Source organism: Pelophylax lessonae, assembly GCF_965119305.1.
Source record: "Pelophylax lessonae genome assembly, chromosome: 5".
Lineage (NCBI taxonomy): Eukaryota > Metazoa > Chordata > Amphibia > Anura > Ranidae > Pelophylax > Pelophylax lessonae.
The window spans coordinates 109299715-109324564 of NC_138772.1; the positions used below are offsets into that span (position 1 = coordinate 109299715).

At 42.2% G+C, this 24850-nt stretch overlaps 1 protein-coding gene across 1 annotated transcript in view; it reads right to left on the reverse strand.

The window, feature by feature from the left end:
* DPP6 (dipeptidyl peptidase like 6) overlaps nucleotides 1-8096 on the reverse strand; it is a 1508982-nt gene extending 1500886 nt beyond the window's left edge. The window contains exon 1 of the mRNA XM_082258743.1: nucleotides 7324-8096. Within this exon, the coding sequence (XP_082114869.1) occupies nucleotides 7324-7515 (192 nt within the window). The 5' untranslated portion in view covers nucleotides 7516-8096. The remainder of the gene's footprint in view (nucleotides 1-7323) is intronic.
* Nucleotides 8097-24850: the final 16754 nt, after the last annotated feature.

The following is a 24850-nucleotide window of genomic DNA, read 5'->3' on the forward strand; positions in this document are numbered from 1 at the left end:
CTCACTTCACAGGTTACATTCACCACACTTTGGTTTTGGTAAATCAGGTCTAGTTTCACTCACCTTGCTTCCTTTACTTCCCATTTAGTAAACCAGGCCCTGGAATACCTCACCTCATTGCACTTTAGTAATTTAGGTTATATAGGGGTTAAACACAGATCTTTACTCAGACAAAAAGGTTAAAAAAAAAACACAAATATGGGCAGACCTGATTGGTCCTTTTCTGCAATCACTCTTCTATGTTTCTATTTATTGCACTGCTAGTTAGTAAATCCGTCAGCTAACAAGGGACTCTGAAGCAAGATGTCAGCACTGCAGAGCAGAAGCAATGCATGAATATTTTTACAGCTTAAAATTCATCTTTGCAAGAGTAACAGCCATGTGAAATGAGCTGTTGTGATGCCTTCCTTTAAATGTCTCATTCTACAGTAGAATAAATGTGTCACCTATAAGTGTAGCATTGGTTCGTAACATGAATCTAGATACTGAGAAGAAAAACATTTCCTTTATCTAATTAGTGAATTACTATGTCTTCATGTACTTTTTAAAAACAGTAATATTTCAGTCAAAGGAGGAGTTTGGTTGCCCAAGTTGCTAATGCCTCATACACACGCAACGATTGTTGGCCGACCGATTGGCCGTCTTTTGTCCATTGTTGCTGGGTTGGTTGAAATGTGCTCTAGACTGCACACAAATTTTTTCGGCCAACAACAACCAACTTCAGAAGTGATGTCATGTGCTGGTTAACTTTCTGTGTGTTTTTTCTTCTCTGAGCATGCCCAGTCTTTCTCATCTGATATTTGTCTGCCGAAATCTGTACTGACTGACGAACAATCGGCCGTTCTGGTGACGGCCAACAAAAATTTTATAGCATGCACACCAGATTTTGTTCGGCCGAAAAGTCGCAGTCGGTTGTCGGAAGCATCATACTAACAAGCCGACAATCGGCCGATCGGACGTTGGCCGAAAATTCACGGCCAACAATCGTTGCGTGTGTACGAGGCATAAGACTTCTGATAGCTCAAGGGTTACTCCATTAATGAGATCCTCACCTCCATAGTTCCCATCTCTGTTCTAGCCCACCTTGGAGTCACATTACTCAATAACTGGAGTGTCCCCTGGTGTAGACTCATCCGTTGTATTCTGTCTAATATAAATGAACAAACGAGACATGGAAAGTAGGACACTCAAAAAAAGTCTATGATAGATATGCAGAGCTCAGAAGTCTAATAGTGGTAGCTTTTCACTGGAAGGCCTAGCTGAGATACAGAAACGCCTAATACATGACTTAACACCCTCCAGAAATAGAGTTTTGCATGGACTGTCCCTTTAGGCAAAACCTAAGAAAACTGTCACCAAACCTTCAGTGGGAGAGACTCATTTTGCTTAAGAAAAACTGCATGCTTCTGTATGTGTTCTTTCCTTGGCTAGAAAAACTTTAAAATCAATAGAAACTTAATGGGAACAAAGATAAGATAATTTTAACTACTTAATCCTTTGCCCTAGCAAACCTTTTAATATATAATAAAAAAAAAAGAAATTGAAATGCCAAACATTGTATAAGGAAGCATAAAGCACAGTATAAGGAAGCATAATTACTCCCTGTGGAAAGTCGCACTTGGCATGACAGATAATGCTGAACAGTGCAGAGACTATCTGAAAATAAATTATTTTAAACTCCGGCATTGGAAAGAGAAAAAAAATTTGCATGGTAAATGTACTTTTTTGTTTGCTTCGGAGCTCTGCATTATCAAAGGAAGATTCCCCAGACATCTGTCGCACTGACAAACTAAAAATATGCTCCAAGCAAGATGGGGGGATAAATTTAAGAAAAAATGTAACTGGTAATATCTATACATCCTGCTTTCCTTTCCGACAGCACCACCTACAGCACAGACACTAACAGAAAGGACAGCAGTACTTCTACATAGCGCTTTTTATACTATAAAAGTATTAAAGGTATCCTGTCACGTGAGAAGCACTTGACTACTCCAAATTAAAATTGAATGGCTGTCATGCAGACATACTGGCACCCAGGCTTCAATACTTTAAAGCTAGACTCCAGAGAAAGAAAAAACTTCCCTTGCAGTGGGGCTCACTGCAAGAGTTAAATGCTCGCTTATGCCTAGGGTACCCATTACACAAACTTTTACATAGTTACACAGTACAGCTGCACGATTCTGGCCAAAATGAGAATCACAATTTTTTTTACTTGGAATAAAGATCACGATTCTCTGTGTAACATCTTTTACATTATAAAAAAAATTGGGATAACTTTACGTTTTTTTTTTATTTTTTTAATTTTTTTATTCATTAAAGTGTATTAATTGCGTTTGAAAGACTGCTGCGCAAATACAGTGTGACATAAAAATTGACAACAATCACCATTTTATTCTGCAGGGTCTCTGCTAAAAAAAAAATATATATAAATGTTTGGGGGTACTAACTACTTTTCTAGGCAAAATAAACTGATTTAACTTGCAAGCAACAAGTGTAGGAAAAAGGTTTAGTCTTTAAGAGGTTAAACTTCCTTCCTCCGGCAGAGGGAAAGAAAAGATACAATGTAATCATTTGTGTTTACAGTTCAGTGGGAGACTAATGCTGATAGGCTTTTGCGGGAGGCTCTTTTTTTTTTTTTGACAGCTGCTCCCTCACAGCTATGTAAAGTTTTGAGCAAGTGTCATGTTAAGATCGTCAGGGGGAGTGAATCGCGATCTCAATTCTGTTACGATTAATCGTGCAGCTCTATTACACAGTAAATGAGGTCGAAAAAAGACATCAGTCCATCCAGTTCAACCTATGATGTGTGTGAGTGTTTGATGTTAACCCTACATTGTATACTCCTGTATGTTGTGATCTTTAAGGTGCCCGTCTAATAGTTTTTTGAAACTATCAATGCTCCCCGCTGATACCACTGCTTGTGGAAGAGAATTGCACATCCCCACTGCTCTGACAGTAAAGAACCCCTTATGTATTTTAAGGTAAAACCATTTTTCCTCTCGTTTTAGTGAGTGGCCACGTGTCTTATTGTATTCCCTTTCTCTGAAAAGTTGGTTCCTTATGCTCGGGTCACCAGTACAATATTTGTACATTGATATCATATTCCTTCTCAAGCGTCTTTTCTCCAGAGAGAATAAGTTCAGTGCTTGTAGTCTTTCCTCATAGCTGAAGTCCTCCATTCCCCTAATTATTTTTGTTGCCCTTCTCTGGACCCTCTCCAGTTCCAGCACATACTTTTACTTATCTTATTCCTCCCTCCCACTGCAGCTGGCGCTCAAATCTTCTCCACAATGCTCTGGCCTATGGGTGGTCCATTGGGCATCTTCACATACAATGCTGTTGGCCCTGCATTGTACTTGATGATGTCACAGTGCTTGTGGCTGCCTGGGCTTGCAGAGTGGAGGTAAGGAAAAGTTCTTGTTACATGTACCCTAGGCATCAATGAGCATTTACCGTTTGTAGTGCAGGAGAATCCCACTGCAGTTCAACTTCCCTGGAGTTCAACTTTAAGTCACTGACTCTGAGCAAGTATGCAGAAAAGTACTTTTCTCTGACTTTTATGATCTGAATGCTTGTTCTGGGTTAGCACCTCAAAGTTTTTGAAAACACTGGGTCCACATAACAGCCAGGCAATTAGCATTTTCAAGATGGTCAGCAGTGGCAGCCCTTGTGTTTTGTTTTTGTTTTCTCATGAGAGGTTTACTTCAACCATCAGTAATACCAAATATGGTGAAATAAAGGGTCCACCCAGAACTGATGTTTGGTAGATGCTGGAAAACAAAGTATTTGGCAGTTTTTGATATCTCTAGAGACACAGTTAAGCTCACCACACATGTTACAATATGATTGTACAATGTCCTTCAGATCTATCAACAACTATGTAGTGCAAAGGCCTGCCTGATTGGATACAGGTTGATTTGGATAGATTACGTAGGTCCTCATATTTAGAGAGATTTAATAAATCCTAATTTGATTGTAATGTCAGATTTTAATATGTATGGTGGCTCTTGGATTGTGTCTGAAAACCTACTGTGGCAATTATCAGGGTTTCCCACTGTCAAAATCGGATTATTTATTTTCTATTATGGAGCATAGAACAGCAGAAGCTGCAACACCCAACAATCTAAGGCTTCATGTACACTGGCTGCTCCTAAACTCACGTTTAGACGCTTTTGGCATTTTTTTTGCCAAAGCCCCTAATTGCAACTAAATAAAAGCCTGTCCATGTACACATAGACTTTTAGCAGAGTTTAGGAGCAGCGGCATCTAGGGAAGGTTTAACCTCCCTCTCTTGAAAGCATAATAATCACGTGGAGGAGAGTGACGTTTTAGCCAAAGACTGCTGACTGCGGCAAAAACTTGTGTAATCCAGTACCGCGTTTTTGCAGTGTTTAGCATTTTTTCAGCGGCCGGAGTCCTGGGGAGGTTAGCATACATGAAGCATTCGGTGGATAGGAACAAAATCGAAGACAGGAGTAGTCAGGCGCTGACTTACTTAACCAACCTCCACCCTTGGTGGCCCTTGGATTGTGTCTAAAGACCTACTGTAGCAATTATCGGGGTTTCCCACGGTCAACATTGGATTATTTATTTTCTACTATGGAGCATGGAACATCAGAAGCTAGAACACCCAACAATCTAAGGCATAATATACACTGGTAGCTGCTAAACGCACTTTTAGAAGCTTTTGGCTTTTTTTTTACCAAAGCCTAAACTGTTAGGGCTACAAGATTGTGGAATTCTCTACCACAAGAGGTGGTTTCTGTGCGAAGTATGGTGGCTGTCAAAAGACTCTTAGACGTACATCTCAAGGATCAGAACATTCAGGGGTATGTGAGATGATTACGGCCATACACACCTACACAGGTTGAACTGGATGGACTATTGTCTTTACCAGAGATGTATAGTAACTAAGTAGAACTACTTCACTACTGTACTTAAGTACCGAAAGACGGTATCTGTACTTTCCTAGAGTATAATTTTTTTCTCCTACTTCCACTTTTACTTCACTACATTTTTTCAATGATTTCATTACTTCTACTCCAGTATTTTTTTTTTTTGTGCTGCATAGTTACTCGTTACAATTATAAAAATTACCACTGCTAGAACAGTAGATGGCAGGTTTCATGAAGCTCAAAACATGTGTATTATCAGCGCATACGAAAATAAAAGCTACTGTACGCATAAATAAAAGCTGCATTTGAAATAATAAAAACAATATGATGTTTAAACTTTTGACTTCTTTCTTTAATAACTACATAACACAGTACTTGTACTTTTACTTTCAGTACTTGAGTAGCAATATTTCCTACAAAACTACTGGTACTTTTACTTTAAGTACTTGAGTAGCAAATTTTTTTAAAAAAACTACTTGCAATACTTAAGTACAAAAAATGTTGAATACTTAGTACTTCTAACTCAAGTCACTTTTTGATCGAGCACTTCCACTTCTACTCAAGTCACTTTTTGATCGAGCCCTTGTACTTTTACTCAAGTATGGGTTTTGAGTACTTTATACAACTCTGGTCTTTATTCAACCTCACCTACTATGTAACTATGTAACTCAATAAGAGCATATGTATCCAGGTACACATAGGCTTTTAGCAGAGTATAGGAGCAGCTGCGCTAAGGGGAGGTTAAACCTCCCTCTCCTGAACGCAGAAGAATCACGTTGAGGTGAGTAACGTTTTAACCAAAGACTGCTGACCGCGGCAAGTCTGATCCGGTACCACGTTTTTGCAGTGTTTAGCATTTTTCTGCAACTACAGTCCAGGGTAGGTTAGTGTACATGAAGCCTTAGGTGGATAGGAACAAAATCTAAGACATGAGTAGTCAGATGCTGACTTGCCCAACCAGCCTCCACCTAGAACTAAAATATCACTTTTGGTAGACTTCCCCTGTTTGGGAACAATATGATATGAATAGCAAACATTTAAATAATAACTAGGAGGCCTCTACATAAGTTTAATAAAAATAATAATGTGCCCAGTTCACTGCAAGTTCAAGCAACCAATCAGATGTCAGATTAGTAAAAGATCAAAGCTCATTGGCTGGTATAATGCAATTGGCCCAGTTAGGTCTGCAAAGCACATTTGCTATAATAATGTAATTACACAGTACAGCCAGAAAGGGATTTCAGTAAACTGTCACCATGATACTAAAGAGAGACTACCTCTGGGGGATGAGGGATGGATCACATCCTAGCTCTTTGAAGTGATACACTGAGTGCTTTATACCTTAAAGGACATATTTTAACACTGTTTGAAGACTTATTTTGAACATTCCTTTAGCAAGTCTATCGGTCATGACCATCTAAAGAGAATATTTTAATATTTGCATATTTGAATTTATTAAGAAAATTATAATTTTTTGAAAATTCCAGTACTTATTATAAACAATATACACATTACTTTACACACATGGCCTGCAAACTTAGACACCGAGATAAGGAAGGTATTTGCAGTTATGGATTTTTTTTGCTGACGCCTTGCTTTTCGTCTATTCATTTACTGTACATTTTATAGAGATGTACTATACTAGGGTACTGGGCCAGATGTATGTACAGAGAGATCTGGTTTATAGCCACTGCAGTGGGCTAAATGCAGAGCACAAATTGGTCTGAGTAGACTTTAACCCTGCTGGGTCTGCATCAATGACAATGCACACGCAGGCCTTTTTTAAAGAGTGTTCATCTGCAATGATCAATGTCTAGTAATTCTGTTTCATTCTCCAGCCCAAAAGAGGTGCCCTGGATGAGTCATTGGTTACTAAGGTGATATGCAAATGCTACCTTTGAATTTTCTTTTGCATCCAGGAAGTAAAGAGTGTTCGGATCAGACAGAATTCAATATATTACAATAATTGATTTTTTTATTAGTGTATTTAGTAATCAATCCCCCCATCACTGGGAGCCCTCCCTCCTAATGAAGTTTTTCATTACTGGGGTAGCTGGCATTTGGGTTAACGACTGCCAGTAAGGATGCAGAGTAGGGATGTTGCCCTGCAAGGGTTAACCACTGAGTTGTATCATAATTCCATTTATTCTGCATCACTTGCTAATCAATAAAGTTCACATTAAAAAGATGTAATGGAGCAGACATCAGTAAAACACAGGCAATTGGAAAACCTGGCTTGGTTTCCTCACGAAACCCCCCGAAGAACTGAATTAATCATTAAGAAATGCTATCAATGGCATTTAAAGAGGGGGGCTGGGCTACTGGGGGGGTTGTCAGACACACAGATCGGGAGCAAGAATATACACAACACTTTAAAGGGGAGAAGAGGGGGGGGTGGGGAGGTGGGTAATAACAACAAACGTCTTACATCTTCCTCCTCAGTGTCATTCCGTGCTTGGTACTGATAAGAGGGTCGCGTCTCTGGCGGTGGGCGTGGGGTCTTGCCAGCCGTGTCCTCTTCTGCATTTTGGCCACCCAAAAGGTGGCTGGCTTCAGGTGGCATGGGGAAAGACCTGGATGTGTTGATCTTCCCAGTGAACCTCTGGTACAGCGAAGCCATCAAGTCAATCCTTTTCAGGTGCACAAGAAAAGTCAGCCTTTTGGCAAACTGTCTTTTAACCCGTTTTATTAGAGATCAATTGGCAACAGTGGGTGAGCAAAGAAGAAAAAAAAAAATGGAAAAAACAAAAAAAAAATAAAAAATACAAGCCAACAGGCCCCATAAAGCTTCAACCAGAAAGAAGAAAAGTCAACCATCCAACAGAGATCTTATATGGTAGCCACTAGCATTTAATAAGAGACAAACCACTGGGGCGAACAGCTTTCCAATCACTCTTCAGCCTGAGGTGTCCGATCAATTGGCTGTGGAGGGCTGCATGCCAACAGTCCATAGAAAGGGGGGAGAGAGGGAAAGAAAGAGAGAAGGGAGAGAGTGAGAGGACTCAGAAAGAGTCAACACATCATTCAGAGCACGTTGCCTGCTTCCCTTCTCCCTTTGTGTATATGGGAAGAGGGGGGGGGGCGAGTATTTTCCTGCTAGGTTTTCACTAATCTTGAAGAGCAACAGCCACCTGATTGAAATGAAGCCGTGGAGTGCAGGAGAGGAGGAGGGTGGGAGTAAGCACTGAGACAGAAGGAAGTGGGAGGGATGGGGGGGGCGTTACAGCGAATAACTGCAACCCTGGTCGCTCTCCGTGGTGCTGAAACCTAGTTGCTTATTCTCGCTGCATGTCGAGCGTTGCCGTACGCTATTCTCCATCCGTATGTCTGTCCGGCTCCTTCTCTGCCTCTATCCTCTCCGTTCTCTCATCTCCATCCTCCCTCCCTCTCCCTTCAGTGATGTGTTTGCTTCTCTTTCAGAACAAACATGATGCAGATGAGGACGACAGCAGCTGCATTCTCGCTGAAGGGCATAGCCAACATACGAATCGCTAATACGTGACAACAGAAACAACCACAAGATGAATGGAAACTTTACGTACTACTAGTCAGGAGAAAAGTCAGGAGACCTTACTGGAGAAGGAAAAGTTGGCTGCTGGAACAGGCCAACACACCAGTGTTCATTTTGGCAGCAAATTTCAATTTAGTTTCAGTCTTAGGACAAAAATGGCATTTTAGTTTTACTCCCATTTTAGTCTTCTGCAAGTGTTTTAGTTTTAATCGTATTTAGTCGACTAAAACATCTTACATTTTAGTCGACTAAAACATCTTACATTTTAGTCGACTAAAACATCTTACATTTTAGTCGACTAAAACATCTTACATTTTAGTCGACTAAAATATCTTACATTTTAGTCGACTAAAACTCATTTTAGTCATCTATAATCGAATGGGTGTAGTTCAATTGTAATTTGTAATGCATTATTTAAGCATTTCTCTACAATTTCCAAACTCATTATATACAACTGCTGGTCCTGGAGTGAAAAATCGAATATGTTATTATTTATGGTATTAAGCTTTGAGCATGCACTAGCACAGCACTACACCAGTGTTAATTTTGGCAGCAAATTTCAATTTAGTTTTAGTTATAGTCTTATGACTAGGAATTGTTTTAGTCTTAGTCGTATTTTAGTCGACTAAAATTGTGTTCATTTAGTAGACGAAAACATTTTAGTCGGTTTTAGTCGACGAAATTAACACTGCAACACACAAGCTGCAATACAGTGATGGGCAATAGTTGTGTAAATGTCGGGGGGTTACAGAAGTAAATCTATGCCATGCTGGTATGGTGACTCAAGAGATTTTTCCTACATTTTTTAGTCCTGATGAAAGCTGCCAGCTGCCACTTTTAAGCCTCTTTTGTCATCTATAGAAGCTAACATGAAATAATAGGTTGCTCAGCAATCCTATTATAATGCCAAATATCGTTTTGTACATTAAAGTGATTCTAAGTGTCGGTTCACATTTGTGCGATGCGGGAACGCTGCAAATATGCAGCGTGATCCCGCATCGCATCTGCACCCTTGGCAGTTCACACTGGCATATGCGATACGCAGGGGGTGTCAATTAAAAGTTAATGACACCCCCAGTTGCGATCGCATATCGCAGTGCGATCTGTAAGTTCGCACAGAATCGGATAGCACTAGTGTGAACCACTATGTGATCCGATTCTGCTGCGGATAAAAAAAAGCCTCATGTGTGAGTTTAGTGCGGATGCGTTGCGAATTCAGCCATACAAAGGGTATGGCTGAAATTTTCACTGCACATGAGATTGCATGTAATTTAGGAGCAGTGCTCTCCGAATTACATGCGATCTCCGTGATCGCACTAATGTGAACTGGGGCTAAAGGCTAAAGCTTTTTTACTTTCATACAGTGGCGGCTGGTGCTCCATGGGCAGGGGCATCAGACAGACCACACCATACCCCCCCCCCCCCCCCGACCACCCCAGCTCGCACACCAAACCACCCCCCTGTCACTGGCTCACTTACCCTGGACTGACGTGGAGGGCAGGCAGCAGCAGCTTCCCCTGTGTCTCCTCCCTCCTCCTCCTTGGCCAATAGCATGGCCTCTCCTTTCAAACAGTCGGGAAACGGGTCTAAGAACCGGTTCCTGATTGGCTGGTAGGAGAATCAGTGTGATAATAGTGATTAATAGCAATCGCTATTGTCACACAACTGGGTGGGCTCAGAGTGCAGTGCTCTGCGCCCTGAGCCCACCTTTTTGTGAAGCCTATTACAGTCTCTGGCTCTAATCAGGTGCTTCAAAAAAAAAAAAAAACATTAGAATCCATGCGTCTGGCGCCCTGCATGTAGATTAGGGGGCTTGATGCATCGATAGGGGGAGCAGCGCCCCTGCGCCCCCAACGGACGGGCCGCCACTGCTTTCATGCATCCTTTTTTGAAGTTAAAAAGTCTTCTTTGTGAAGCAGCCCCCCAAATACTTACCTGAGCCTGATCTCGATCCAGCAATGTGCACGAGAGCAGCTGCTCTCCTGGATCTCTCTCTCTCCTCATTGGCTCAGACACAGCAGTGGGAGCCATTGCTGTCAATTACAGCCAGTGAGGAGGTAGGGGGTGGGGGTGGAGCACACAGAGTGGGGCTCAGGGGGGAGCACACATGAGTGCCCCCATAGCAAGTGCCTTGCTATGGGGGCACTTAGCAGGGGGAGGAGCGCAGAGCCCCAGCAGGGGATCTGAGAAGAGGAGGATCAGGGCTGCTCTGTACAAAACCATTACACAGAGCATGTATGTCTACCATGTTTGTTTTTTTTTTTTTTGTTTGTTTGTTTTATGTTTTCCTTAAGAGCCGGTTCACATTAGCGCGACTTGTCAGGCGACTTGTCAGCTTGACAAGTCGCGCTCCCTCGCGGTCCATTGACCGCTACAGGACCCGTTCTAATAGGAGCGACACAAGTCGCTCTGACTTAGAAAAAGGGTCCTGTACTATTTCGGGCGACCTTGGAGCGACTTGCATAGACTTCCATTATGTGAAGTCCCTGCAAGTCGCTCCGAAGTCGTGGTGCATGGTAATGCACAAGTCGTCCCCGAAGTAGTAAGGAGTTGTGTCGCCTCAGTGTGAACCGACTCTTAATATCACTTTGAGCCTGTGTTCACACTTGTGCAATTCAGACACTGCATGAGATTCACACAGCAATCGCACCGCATTCCCGTGCACATCACATGCGATGTCTGTGTGCTTTGATTTGAGCCATACATTTTGTATGACTCATATCGCATCACATCCACACCAAAATAGTGCAGGATCCTTTTTTTCCACACCTGAATCACATCACATGCGTTTTTACACCCATGCAATGCAATTCTGGCAATCACACTGTTTTGCGATCTGTTTCGGGGTGTCATAAATCTAACATTGACTCCTGCAGCAGATCGCATGGACATCGTGCGATTGCAATGTGGTGCGGGAAATGCACAGGATTCGGTGTTTTTACCGCATTGTATTAGTGTAAACCTAGGCTAAAGTAGTATAAAACCCCAAAACAAAAACAAAATGGTATATATTGTAGCTGCATTCGTTTTCTTTTATAGGCATTTTCTTTTATTTTCACCTGGTAATCCTGAAGTAAGTCTGTTGTCTTTTGAAAGAACAAGCTGTTCTGCAGATGTAGCAGTTAGAGAGTTGAGACAAACCCTTTAACACTGACAGGGGTGCTTACAATGGCCAGTGTTTGTTAATTATGTAAATAATTTATTAAGTGTGAGCTGGAGTTTAGCTTTAATTTGTTTTGTGTATTTACACCTGCTAGTACATCTAATTATTTTCTCCCCCCAGATTGACAATGCCGCTGTCAAAAGATGTCTCTGTGCTCCTTCATCCAGAGTGGAGGCACTCTAAAACAGGAGGTGTGTCACCGGCCAGATCACCAGGGTAATACAGAGGGAAAAAGCCAAAAAAACAAAACAAAAAACAAATGTAGCCACTACATCCAATCAGTGGCGGCCGTCCATTGGGGGCGAAGGGGTGCCGCCCCCCCCATCCATGCATCCGGCCCCCTAATCTGCATAGATGCATGGATTCCAATAGGATTTTTTTATTTGAAGCACGTGATTAGATCCAGAGACTCTAATAGGCTTAAAAAAGGGTGGGCTCGGGGCGCAGAGCACTGCCCCCGAGCCCACCCAGTTGTATGACAATAGCAAATAAATATTCACTACTATCACACTGATTCTCCTCCCAGCCAATCAGGAAGCCGGTCGTGAGACCCCAATCCCAATTGGCTGAAAAGAGAAGCAATTTTACTGGCCATTGGCCAAGAATAGGGAGGAGACGCATGGCCGTAGGAGAATCACAGCCACTCAGCCATCCGGGAAGGAGGAGGTAAGAATGCTGGCTGTCCGGCGGGAGGGGGAGGTGGATTTGCCTGCCGGCTGACTGGCTGCCTGGCCAGCCGTCCCGGGGGGGGGGGATTTGCCTGTCGACCGTGACGCGGGGGTGTGGGTTTTGCCGTCCCCCCCAAATTATCATGCACCAGCTGCCACTGCATCTAATGATTGGTAAACTGCATTCAATTCTCACTGAAGAGACACCTGAGAGGGGACATGATAGCGGTTTACAAATACCTCAATGGTGATGCCAGCATAGGAAAAACGCTCTTCAGTCTCAGGGAGTGTAAGAGGACATGGGGCCACACAATAAGACTGGAGGAGAAGCAGTTTAACCTTAAAGCGTTGTTCCAGCTGTGGAAGAAAAAAATTAAAAGTCAGCAGCTACAAATACTGTAGCTCCTGACTTTTAATATATTTACACTTACCTGTCCACGAATCCCGTGATATCAGCACCCCAGCTGATTTTCTGATCAGCTGCTGGGTGCTGCTGCCGCCATTCACTGTAAGGGAAACTGGCAATGAAGCCTTTCGGCTTCACAACCGGCTCCCTACTGCGCATGTGTAAAGCGCACTGCACATTCTGATTGGCTCGGCGGCGGGGGAAGGAGAAACTGGATGGAATTTCCAAGGGATGGCGCTGCGGCGCTGTCTCCCGGAAGTGGGGAAGGATACATGTTAAAAGCAGGTACCCATTCCCCCCTCCCCCCTGAAAGGTGCCAAATGTGGCACCGGAGGGGGGGGGGGGAGAAAGCAAATGAGTGGAAGTTCCACTTTTGGGTGGAACTCTGCTTTAAGCTGTGTAGGGCATTTTTCACTGTCAAGGTGGTAAGAATGTGGAACTCTCTTCCACAATTGGTGGTGTCAGTGGGGAGTATTGATATTTTTAAAAGACTCTTGGATGGGCATTTTAAAGAACACAACATACAGGGATATGGGAAATGATTATAGGCACTGACACACATACACTCACAGGTTGAACTGGATGGACTATTGTCTTTATTGAACCTTACCTACTATATAACTATGTATGTACTTCATGGAAGACCACCGTTTCTCTGCCATGGTATAGATGGGATTTGTAGTTTTTTGCATTAAAAAAAAAATCTCTACAAATGATTGAAACTGCTGTGCCACACGCAGCCCCACCAAATTCACACTTTAGTTTGGGGGGTGAGCAGTTTAAGGGTGGGGGGTTGTGGACTCTGACCATGGGTTATGTTACACCCTAAATATGGGTGTAACATGAAACAAGGTCAGAAAGATGGAATTAGCTGGGCACACACCTTAAAACCTGATTGTACAACCTCCTGGAGAATTACCTACAACAAATTCTGGTCATACACTGCTTGAATTTTGCCAAACTCACCTTGGCTCGACTGCCAGCTGTCATAATATAATATATATACACTGCTCCAAAAAAATTAAAGGAACACTTTGAAAACACATCAGATCTCAATGGGGAAAAATCTCATGCTGGATTTCCATACTGATATAGACTGGGTAATGTGTTAGGAAGGAAAGGATGTCACATCATTTGATGGAAATGAAAATTATCACCCTACAGAGGGCTGAATTCAAAGACACCTCAACAAATCAAAGTAATAAAATGATGCAGCAGGCTAGTCCATTTTGCTGAAATTTCATTGCAGCAACTCAGAATGGTGCTCAGTAGTTTGTATGCCCCCACATGCTTGTATGCATGTCTGACAACATGCATGTTCCTAATGAGACAATGAATGGTGTCCTGCGGTATTTCCTCCCAGATCAGGGCATCACTGAGCTCCTGAACAGACTGAGGTGCTACCTGGCGGCGTCAGATGGACCGAAACATGATGTCCCAGAGGTGTTCTATTGGATTTAGGTCAGGCAAACGTGGGGCTATTTAATGGTATCAATTCCTTCATCCTCCAGGAACTGACTGCATACTCTCGCCACATGAGGCCGGGCATTGTCGTGCACCAAGAGGAACCCAGGACCCACTGCACCAGTGTATGGTCTGATAATGGGTCCAAAGATTTCATCCCAAGACCTAATGGCAGTCAGGGTGCCATTGTCTAGCCTGTAAAGGACTGTGCATCCCTCCATGGATATGCTTCCCCAGACCATCACTGACCCACCACCAAACCGGTCAGCATAACATTCTCCACAGCTTCTCCAGATCCTTTCACTTCTGTCACATGTGCTCAGGGTGAACCTGCTCTCATCTGTGAACAAAACAGGGCGCCAATGGCAGACCTGCCATTTCTGGTGTTCAATGGCAATCAAGCTCCACGGTGCCGGGCAGTGAGCACAGGGCCCACTAGAGGACATTGGGCCCTCAGGCCACCCTCATAAAGTCTGATTCTGATTGTTCGGTCTTTCACACCAGTAGCCTGCTGGGGGTCATTTTGTAGAGCTCTGGCAGTGCTCACCCTGTTCCTCCTTGCACAAAGGAGCAGATACCGGTCCTGATGATGCGTTAAGGATCTTCTATGGCCCTGTTCAGCTTTCCTAGAGTAACTGCCTGTCTCCTGGAATCTCCTCCATGCTCTTGAGACTGTGCTGGGAGACACAGCAAACCTTCTGGCAATGGCACATATTGATGTGCCATCCTGGAGGAGTTGGAATGCCTGTGCAACCTCTACAGGGTCCAGGTATCTCCTCATGCTACCTGTAGTGACACTGACTCTAGCTAAATGCAAAACTAGTGAAAAACACAAAAGATGAGTAGAGATTAAATGTCAGTGGCCTCCACCTGTAAAACCATTCTGTTTGATGAGGTCACCTCATTGTTGCCCATCTAGTGCCCCTGTTGTTAATTTCTAAAGCACTGAAATTCACTGAAGTAGCTGAAACTGATTAACAACCCCCTCTGCTACTTAACTGACCAGAACAATATCCCAGGAGTCTAATTGACTTGATGCTATACTCTGAATAAAAAGTGTTCCTTTAATATTATTGAGCAGTGTAAATACATATTATATATCCGCAGCCAGGTACAAGGTAGATTCACACAGCCAGGTGCACACATACACTTCCTCTCATTGTCTCCGATAACCTATGGGTTTGGTTTTGTTGTTTTGAATTATTTACACCGAGGACTCTAACTTCCTTTTGCTAGTGAAACTTGACCGATGTCCTTGCAAAAGGCAGATGCAGACTTCTTTAAAGGAGCAGTAAACTGATTGCAGAACTGAGCAATGTCCCTTAGTAAACTAGCCAGTGTTCTCTTTGTGTGGACCCTCAGCTGACTTAGAGCACAAGAGGGGATACCTGTCTAAGGATCCTTAGGGTGCCTGTACTCACAAGGCTCCTGAAACACCACCAGCAGCCTTATCACTCTGTGATACCAGACCAGATGCACTGTATACTCTCCCTCTGTCAGCTAGGGTAGGACCAGGGTTGCCACACAAACATCAGACCCTCAGATATCCCACCTGAGGTCACATGGCAGCAAGCCTCTCCCCCCAGCCTGGTGCAATCCTCTCCTAGGAATTACCCAGAGCCCATGTGCTCATCAAACATAAATACAGGCACCCAGCATGCCTAGGGGCACCCCCCCCCCCCTCATTCTAATTGGTCAGGGCTGTATGAATATTCATGCTTCCACTCTCCATAGCTGCTGGACCAGTGTGAAACTTCAAGACAGCATGAGCAGAACTAGAGTAGACCACACACACACACCAGAGCACACTGAGCAGACTACACTTGCCGATCACTGCTCTCTGTTAACCACTTCAGCTCAGGAAGATTTAATCCCCTTCATGACCAGGTCATTTTTTGCGATACAGCACTGCGTTACATTAACTGAAAATTGTGTGGACATGAGACACTGGACCCAAATAAAATTTATGTAATTTTTTTTACCATAAATAAAGCTTTCTTTTGGTGGTATTTGATCACCTTTGCTTTTTTATTTTTTGTGCTATAAACAAAAATATACCAACAATTTTGAAAAAAAAAAAAAAAAACATTTTTTTTACTTTCTGCTATAAAACATATCCACAAAAAAAAATGTAAAAAATCATATTTTTGGTAAAAAAAAAATCCAAGTAAGCATATGATTGGTTTGCACAAAAGGTATAACATCTACAAACTATATGGTATATACTCATGGAATTTTCTTTTATTTATCTTTTTAGTAATGGCGGCAATCAGCGACTTATAGCGGGACTGCAATATTGTTGCGGACAAATCAGACACTAACTGACACTTTTGACACTTTTTTGGGAACCAGTGACACTAATACAGTCACTGTACTAATGACACTGGCTGGGAAGGGGTTAACATCAGGGGCTATCAAAGGGTTAACTGTTTGCCTAGCTGGTCCTTTCATACTGTGGGGAAGGTGCTTTTACTAGGGGAAGGTATGGATCCATGTTCATGCTTTGCAGGAATACAGGATCTATGCCTTCCCTACTGACAGAATAGTGATCTGTCCTCTTTACATAGGCAGACTGGCATTCTGCCTGTGTACCGAATGACATTGGGTCCGCGGGATCTGCTGAGGGGCTCCCGCTGTACGCAATCAGAGCGAGAGTGAGCCGCCAGACCCGGAAGTGCAGGATTATATATATATATATATATGATCATGAGCACAGTGCCCGTCCTGTAACTGTAAAGCTACAATAGGGCGGTTGTAAAGTGTCCCGTGGTCTGAGGAGACCAAGATATCCTTATTTGGTTCAATGGTGTCAAGCGTGTGTGGGGGCAACCAGTTGAGGAGTAGAAAGACAAGTGTGTGTTGCCTACAGTCAAGCATGGTGGTAGGAGTGTCATGGTCTGAGGCTGCATGAGTGCTGCCAGCACTGGGGAGCTACTGTTTATTGAGGAAACCATGAATGCCAACATGTACTGTGACATACTGACGCAGAGCATGATCTCCTCCCTTCAGAGACTGGGCCACAGGGCAGTATTCCAACATGAGAATGACCTCAAACACACCGCCAAGATGACCACTGCCTTGCTAAAGAAGCTGAGATACAGTGTATATATATATATATATATACACGCACACACATAAAACTGACAGCGGTTTAGCCCAGATATCTTTTTATGTATGGCTACCTTAGGTAGTATGAGAATGTACCCAGCCCAGCAGGATGTGTGCTACAAAGCTATTGGTCAATAAGAAGATTGTAGAAAGATTGCACAGATAGATTCTAACATGTCTAGCCAGGTTTAGGAGGAAGAATTCTCTGTGCCGCTACAATTTGATCTTGCCAACATGCACAGTGTCAATAGAAACAATTTCTATTATCAGTTTCATAGTGCAGTCGGTAGAACTATTAATTCATTATTTAAGGCACAGCATGCTCAAGCTGTTAATGTGCACAGACTGCCTACAAAACCTATCGTTAAAACGGCTCCTCTGGTCTCAGTAGCTGAAGCATGCTGCAGTTTAAAGGCACAGGCCAATCAAAACTGAAAGCTAAACCTTGAGGTGAGAGGTACTACAACCTAGCAGCTCATTATTTCCACCTTTTCATTCGCTGTAGTATAACAATCCACCCCAGTAATCTAGTAATCTGAGATTCATGCTATTCTCAATGACACTCACCACAGGCTCCTTGCTGCCTCTCTCATATAAGGTAAATGCAGCACCTAAAAGTAAAATGTTTTCTTGATGACATTTTCATGTACCTTTCCTCTGCATGCAGGGCTGGGCCTTTGCACAGACACCCTTGAACACTCTCACCTTATGTATGTTTATTTTAACTATGCCTCCTTTTCCATAAAAACATAGTAAGGCCGGGCTCACACTAATGCAATGCATCACATTGCATGTGATTCACACAGGAATCACACCGCATTCCTGCACAAATCACATGCGATTCTGTGTGGTGCGATTTGAGCCCTGCATTTTGTATGGGCTCAAATTTCACCACATCTGCAGGAAGAAGGTGCAGGCATTTTATTTTTTTTGGCCACGCTGCTATCGGATTGCATACTCATGCAATCTGATTCTAGCAAATGCATCGTGTTCTGCAATCTGCTTTTGGGTGTTGTTAACTTTTAGTTGACACCCGTAGCAGATCGCATTAAATCATGTCATTGCTATGCAGTGTGATGCAAGAAAATGCAGCAATTCCTGTGTGTTTCCTGCATCTCATCAATGTGAACAGAGCCTAAAAGAAAAAAATGAAAATAAAATGATGATAAAGTGATGGATAGTGCATATTACTCAACCATAAAAAAAAAAAAAAATGTGCAACCCAAAATACATTGTCATAAAATAAATCATGAAATATATAAAATAGTACCAAATTCAGGTATCACAAAACATGTCCCATTGGATGAAACACATGTAGGGTGAAGTAGGTGCCTGTTGACGTCACACGCTGCTGCATTTCTCTAAGTGTATGTTTTTATTGATGCGATTTTAATAAAAAGCTTTTCCATGCTACATTATAAGGGCTTCTTTCCCTGTCCTGTTTGTTGTGGCACAGCAATGCTTTAGATTGTTGGTACTGGGTCTCCTTTGGAAGCTGTACACGGAGTGAAAGACTAAATTAACCTGTTTACCTCTGAATGGGGCTATAAATCTTGGTAAGCGCAATACTTGCGTCCATGAAATGGATACTCACAGGAAAAGCTGCCTGCCATTACAGCATCAAACACACATTCAGTATAGATGCACCATCTGTTATGGGGAAGGCTGTTCAGCAACTGGCACCATCCAGATGTAGCTGTGGTAAATAAAGTTCACCGGGAGCCACATATAATCTCCATAGTGTAGTGTTTATTGGATTTGTATAAAAGCCAAAATAAAATGAATCATAAAACCATATGACAATAGGGCCACTACCGACCTAATAACGGACAGTGGCCTGCACTAGTCAGCACTATTGTCTCCTCCCTAATGCGTTTCGTCCAATAGGACGTTATCAAGGGGTCCTCTAGTGTCAGACGTCAAAATAGTCTATATAGCCTCTCAAAACTGCTCAAATCATGTTATCTCCTTAGCAAAATTGCAGACAGAAATTATCCTTTGGCCATTTTTCCGGTGACAGGAAGTGACATGGCCACCATTATACCTGTGTTCAAAGGCACAGGAAATGCCAATAATGCCATTTTGTTGAAGACCAGGAAATGACAAAAGTTATCCAATGGAGCAACCACCAAAAGTTAAGAATGTTGGTGTCCCCTAATACAGGAAAAAGTGCATATCCTGTCTGAAAATTTTTCAGAGAACATTAAATTGCTTAAATTGTTTCATTGGTGGATCAATTCATATCACTGCAATGGACAATCTTTGCTGATTTTTCAGAAGGACACCCTTTTCTTACTTTTATGATGCTTTTGTTTAGCATTATTTTATGTGTTTCATTGTTTATTTTATGATGGTGTGTTTTGGATTGCACATTGTGGCGAAAGTGACCTCGCCACTGGTTTTTGGAGAGGCCTGCTTGCCAGCCTCTTACCCGGGGACTATGAGCCCTGTGATAACCCCTTGGACTTTTAACTTGAACAGATTCAAACATGTGGCGGTGGCCATTTTAAATTGTCCAGCAGTGTTTTGCCGTCGAGTGTAAGGAATTGTTTTGGGCATGGGACATGGTGGGGCAAAAATAAGACTTCCAGGAAATTCCTAAACCCCTAAACCGATCTGGGTGATTTTTGGATATGTTGTTCACCCAGATAAGGGTTATGTGGGGATATGTTGCATTTTCAGGTACTTTTTTGGGGTTTGCTGCTTAGAGTTAATTGAGTTAGACCACTGTCTTAGTTAATTGTATCACAGGCAGAGGGGAGGCATTGTGTACACTGTATGGGAGTGACTGAGTGTAAAACTCTGTTTTTATTGAATTGTGAATTTCATGTCCTGTGTCCCACAAGGTCCACCTGGGTGGTAACCTTGTGGGGGAAAACTGTATAAAAGAGCAGCTGTACCATTAAACCTTTAGTTCTACTTCACCCTCAATCTAGAGTCCTGTCTCTTTTTGGGGGAATCTGCTACAAGGGATTGCTATGCTCTTCATACTCCCTTGAATAATCACAAAGCTCTTGTAAGAGCTTGTTCCTGTTCCAGCTTCACTCTCTGAGGAGAGAGAGGTTCACTCACTGGAACCTGGAGCTTTGTCGTATGTCCAGAGTGGGTAGGAGATGGCGAGACCACAACCAAGCTGCGGCGGTTCGTTGGGTCTGCATGGTTATGGTGTCTGGTGGAGTGCTTGGAGCCCTTGGGAAGCATTAGGAGCATTCGTCAATGGAGGTACCCAGCCGGGGTGCCAGGTGATCCGTTACACACATGCTTTTTTTTTTTTTTATATTGCACTATCCATTAATTTATAATCACATTACTTGTAAGCACTGCATTTACCCTATATCTGTTATAAATTTGCATATATTGATTTCTTGCAAGTCGCCTCACTCCTTATTAGCGCAGACTTTGATAGTTGGTTAAAAAAAAAAGCAGTACTAGAAAACCACAGGCACCAATCACATTTAAACCTGCTTTGGACGTCTGAATGTGACTGGTGATACAGGAAACAAAAAGATGTTTCTTCAGGAAGTACACTCTTCCTGACACTGTGAGGTGATACATGGAGTCTGACTGCAATGGATTGCACAAAATTTAGTTTAATGGAAACTGAGTGAGGTTCCTCATTAGCCCCTTCCCACCGAGCGTATGCATATATGCAGCCACACAGAAGTGGGTCTTCTTCTGTGGGCCGCCAATGTGCATACATGTGTTTGTGCTTAAGGTGCCCTGCACAGCATGCTACCAGCACAGAGACTAAGCCGTCACCCACAGCTCCGGGTCTGATAATAGTGATTAGGAGCATTGCATAATCACTGTGATAACCTGTAACTTGCTATCAAACTAATACAATGATCTGTTTGATGCACGAGGGCTTTTGACAGTGCCTTGCCACCCATAGTTGATTGTTTGCTTCAGTTGCACTACCACCAGGGACTGAAATGCTCCAGGAAAGCTTATTTCATGCTGAGCTAATCAAAATGGCCACAGCTGATCACAGTTGAAGGTCGAATGGCTTTATCATTTTAATTTTCGGGGGGGGTGGTGATCCTTTTTCTAATTCAGTAATTCTGTTTTTGAACTTTTTACATTTGTTTCTGACATGTTGGTGTTTATATCTTTCACTTGGATGTTATAAGTTGTATCCAGAGTAAATACAGCTGGATAAAACAGAAAATAAGTCTGTCTTCATTTCAGACTGCAAATAAATAAAATGTGATTATCTGGGGGGTGATTCTTTTCTATACCTACTGTATATCAGAGCTTTTTCTCATTGCTAAAAAAAATACATTTGTAAAAAAAAAAAAAAAATAACATTAGGATAAAAAAAAAAAATTGATCTAGGTTGGGGTCATGTTCAAAGGGTATAGTGAAAGGTCAAGGTCAAAGATTCATTGCCAGTATGTTTTAGTTGGAATTTAGAAAAAAAAACAAACATTTTTTACTTGGTATAGGTGTCAGTGTGTTTTAGGTAGAATTAAAAAAAAAAAACTGAACACTATTGTTTCTGGGTCCCACTATGGGTGCAAACAACAAATAACATAAACATAGGTGGTATTGCTGAGATCGACAGGGGTAGAAGAATTTGTTTTGGGTTGTTCTTTGGTAGTACGTTACAGTAATGGTAAGCAAACTGGTACATTTAATTTAAAAAAAAAAATATACCGTATTTTTCGGCGTATAAGACGACTGGGCGTATAAGACGACCCCCCTAATTTTCAAGTTAAAACATAGGTTTTGGGCTATACTCGCCATATAAGACTACCCCACTTCCGAAGCAAGGCAACACCATTGAAAAATATCAGATTTCTCATAGATCTCCAAGGTACCCCAAGTCCTTTAATACATGTAATCTCTCATAATACTTAGGTTACCTTGGAGATATTATACTCAGCGTATAAGACGACCCCCCATCTTTGGGTGATTTTTTTGAGGTTCAAAAGTAGTCTTATACGCCAGAAAATACAGTATATATATATATATATATATATATATATATACATATATATATATATATATACATATATATATATATATATATATACATATATATATATTTTTTTTTTTTGGGGGGGGGGGCAAATTTCATCTGAGAAGAATAAATAAAAAAAAATAAAAAAATGACCACCAAATTAAAGTCAATTTTTTACCTGAAAAAAACAAGGTATAATTTGCCCATATAAACAAAGTAGTTGTGATGATGTATACAGTTTTATATAACAAATGTCAAAGTGGCAAAACTGGTTTCAGATGTTAAGCTGTGTTTAACCTTCATCAAAAAGGGGTTAAACAGGTAGACGTAGTGTGCTACTGAAGAGCTTTTATAGCTCACTGAACACTTTTAACGGTGGCCTAGAATTGCTGTCGTTTTAGTTTTCAGTACTCTGGTAGTTTGACTAACAACAGGGCTGATATCAGGCATGCAAATTTATTGTGGCAATTAATTCTCCCCTCTACCACCACCACCATCATTTTGTCATTTTTTAATGGGATCGCTAACTCTTACATTTTACCCAGGCAGCAAGGTACCATGGGATATATAGTCCTTAGTAATGGGAAGTGACAACATAGGAGATGCCTCAAAGCATGCAGGGAATTCAGGAAGTCGCGGAAAGAGGTGGCCAGAAGAAAGGCAGCACTCACAACATGGAAGGAGATTTTTCAAGTAAGCCTATATTGGATTGGTAAATATAACTATTGTTTGTATTACTATTACAATGCTAACAATATAACATGAAAGTGTATTCTGTGACCATACATCTCTTTTAAAGCCAAAACATTTTAGTTTTTAAAGGAATGGGGAAAGGGTTAGTACCTCTGTCAGTTTTTGTGGCTGCCTATGTGTCCAATGGGAATATTCACTCTCTAGTTGTCCAATGACTATTGTCACCAGGCCTCAAAGTGAGGCAGTCCCATGAACAGGGCCCCTGATAAGGCAGTACAACTGGTCCTGTTGTGCTGGGCCCAGGCCTCAACAACTGAACAGTGGGGCCCGGCCAGCTTTATTGGTAATTTTTGCCTAAATGAATAAATTGCTTTTACTAGACTACACCCCCACTTCTACTTGATTACTAGGACTTTAATTACATTTCCCAGGGCCCCTTCATGTCAACAGGGGGGCTCAGTAGGTGGGAGGGATTTTTTTTTTCATTTTTGGAGTGTAGGCAGATAAAGTCAGTTCCGCTTCCACTCATGGGGGGGTGGAGTTGGGTTTGGGGGTGCCCCTGTCAGAAAGGCTGTATGGGGCCCTATGATTTCTAATAGCAGCCTTGCCCATGGACAGCTATAGAGAGGAAATTGTCTTATTGACTGTCTCAAACCCCTTTCACGTGGGCTGTCCAATCAGGTCTGCCTGTCAGTTTTTCAGGTGGACCTGATCGGACCCTCCAGTCTCCTCTGTAGACACATGTCCACTGACACCTACCACCATCTGATCCGATTCAGTCCACCAAAAACAGACGGATGGTGGTGCTTTTCCCCATTCGTCCAGCGGATTGGATGGCATTGGATGGAAACAGACAGGCATTCCGTTTCCACCCGATTGCCCCATAGTTGAGAGCAAGACTGTGTCCGTCTTTGCTCTGCTTAGCGGAGTGGACACAAACCTGTCATCCGCCTGCCCAGCAGAGATCAGCAGAGAGATCCCCCACTGAGCAAGCAGATTCCGCATAGCGGAGGCGTCTGTGTGAAAGGGGCCTTAGAGTGGATTTCACTTATTTGGTGAGATTTCATCTTACTTCCTGTTGTGTCTAAAGGAACAGGAAGCACGGGTAATTCTTCCCAGTTGGACACAGCGGCATCAACCCTTCCTTTCTTTATCCAAAACGAAAAAAAAAAAAAGTTTGGGCTTTAGATTTACTTTCAATTTCAATTTCATCTATGATGACAAAGAGCAGCAGCACTTTTTTAACCTGACACTGTTTAATTTATCTTGTCTGTGTATCATTCTTAGTCCCCCAATATAGACCTCGCACTTCTTCTCCCCTGTTAGAAGGTGTTTTCTGTAACTCGCAGTTACAGTCTGTGACTTTATGTCATTTATTTTCTCGCAGCTCGCAGATTAACACTTTCTTATGAAGGATCTAAGCTAAGTGATTTAGTTTTGGAATGAGTGTGCGTATACTCATTATTATATGACAATAAAATGGACAGGAATTAGATCACTCAAAAACACAATCTTGTAGGTACAAGGACACTTCATCTGTGCTCATGCAGTAAAAATGTGACATGATTTAGGAAAATCATAAACCTCAAGATACAGCCCTATAAAATGAATTCAGTGTTGTCTCACATTTTTACTTTTCCTTTAAAAGATCAACCTACTCAAATTTTATTTCGGTTTTGCAAAGATGTTGGTGGTTGAATCATCTGCCAGCTTTTATGCTTCTCAGGGGCTCCAGACGTGAGCTCTTACCATTACAATAAAGTCTGACTCTTCCTGTTGGGTTATTTTTTGAGTCTACAGTCAGAGGCAGCAACTGTAACAGGGGTTCTAACACTTGAATTCTACAGGGGGGGGGGGGATATAAGAAACTAGTCTGCCATTCACCTCACCAATCTACAGTCCTAAGGATCACATGTGAATCAATTGACCCGTCAAATCGTATTTTTTTAGTGATATTAAAGGCAGATTTTTTAAAAATA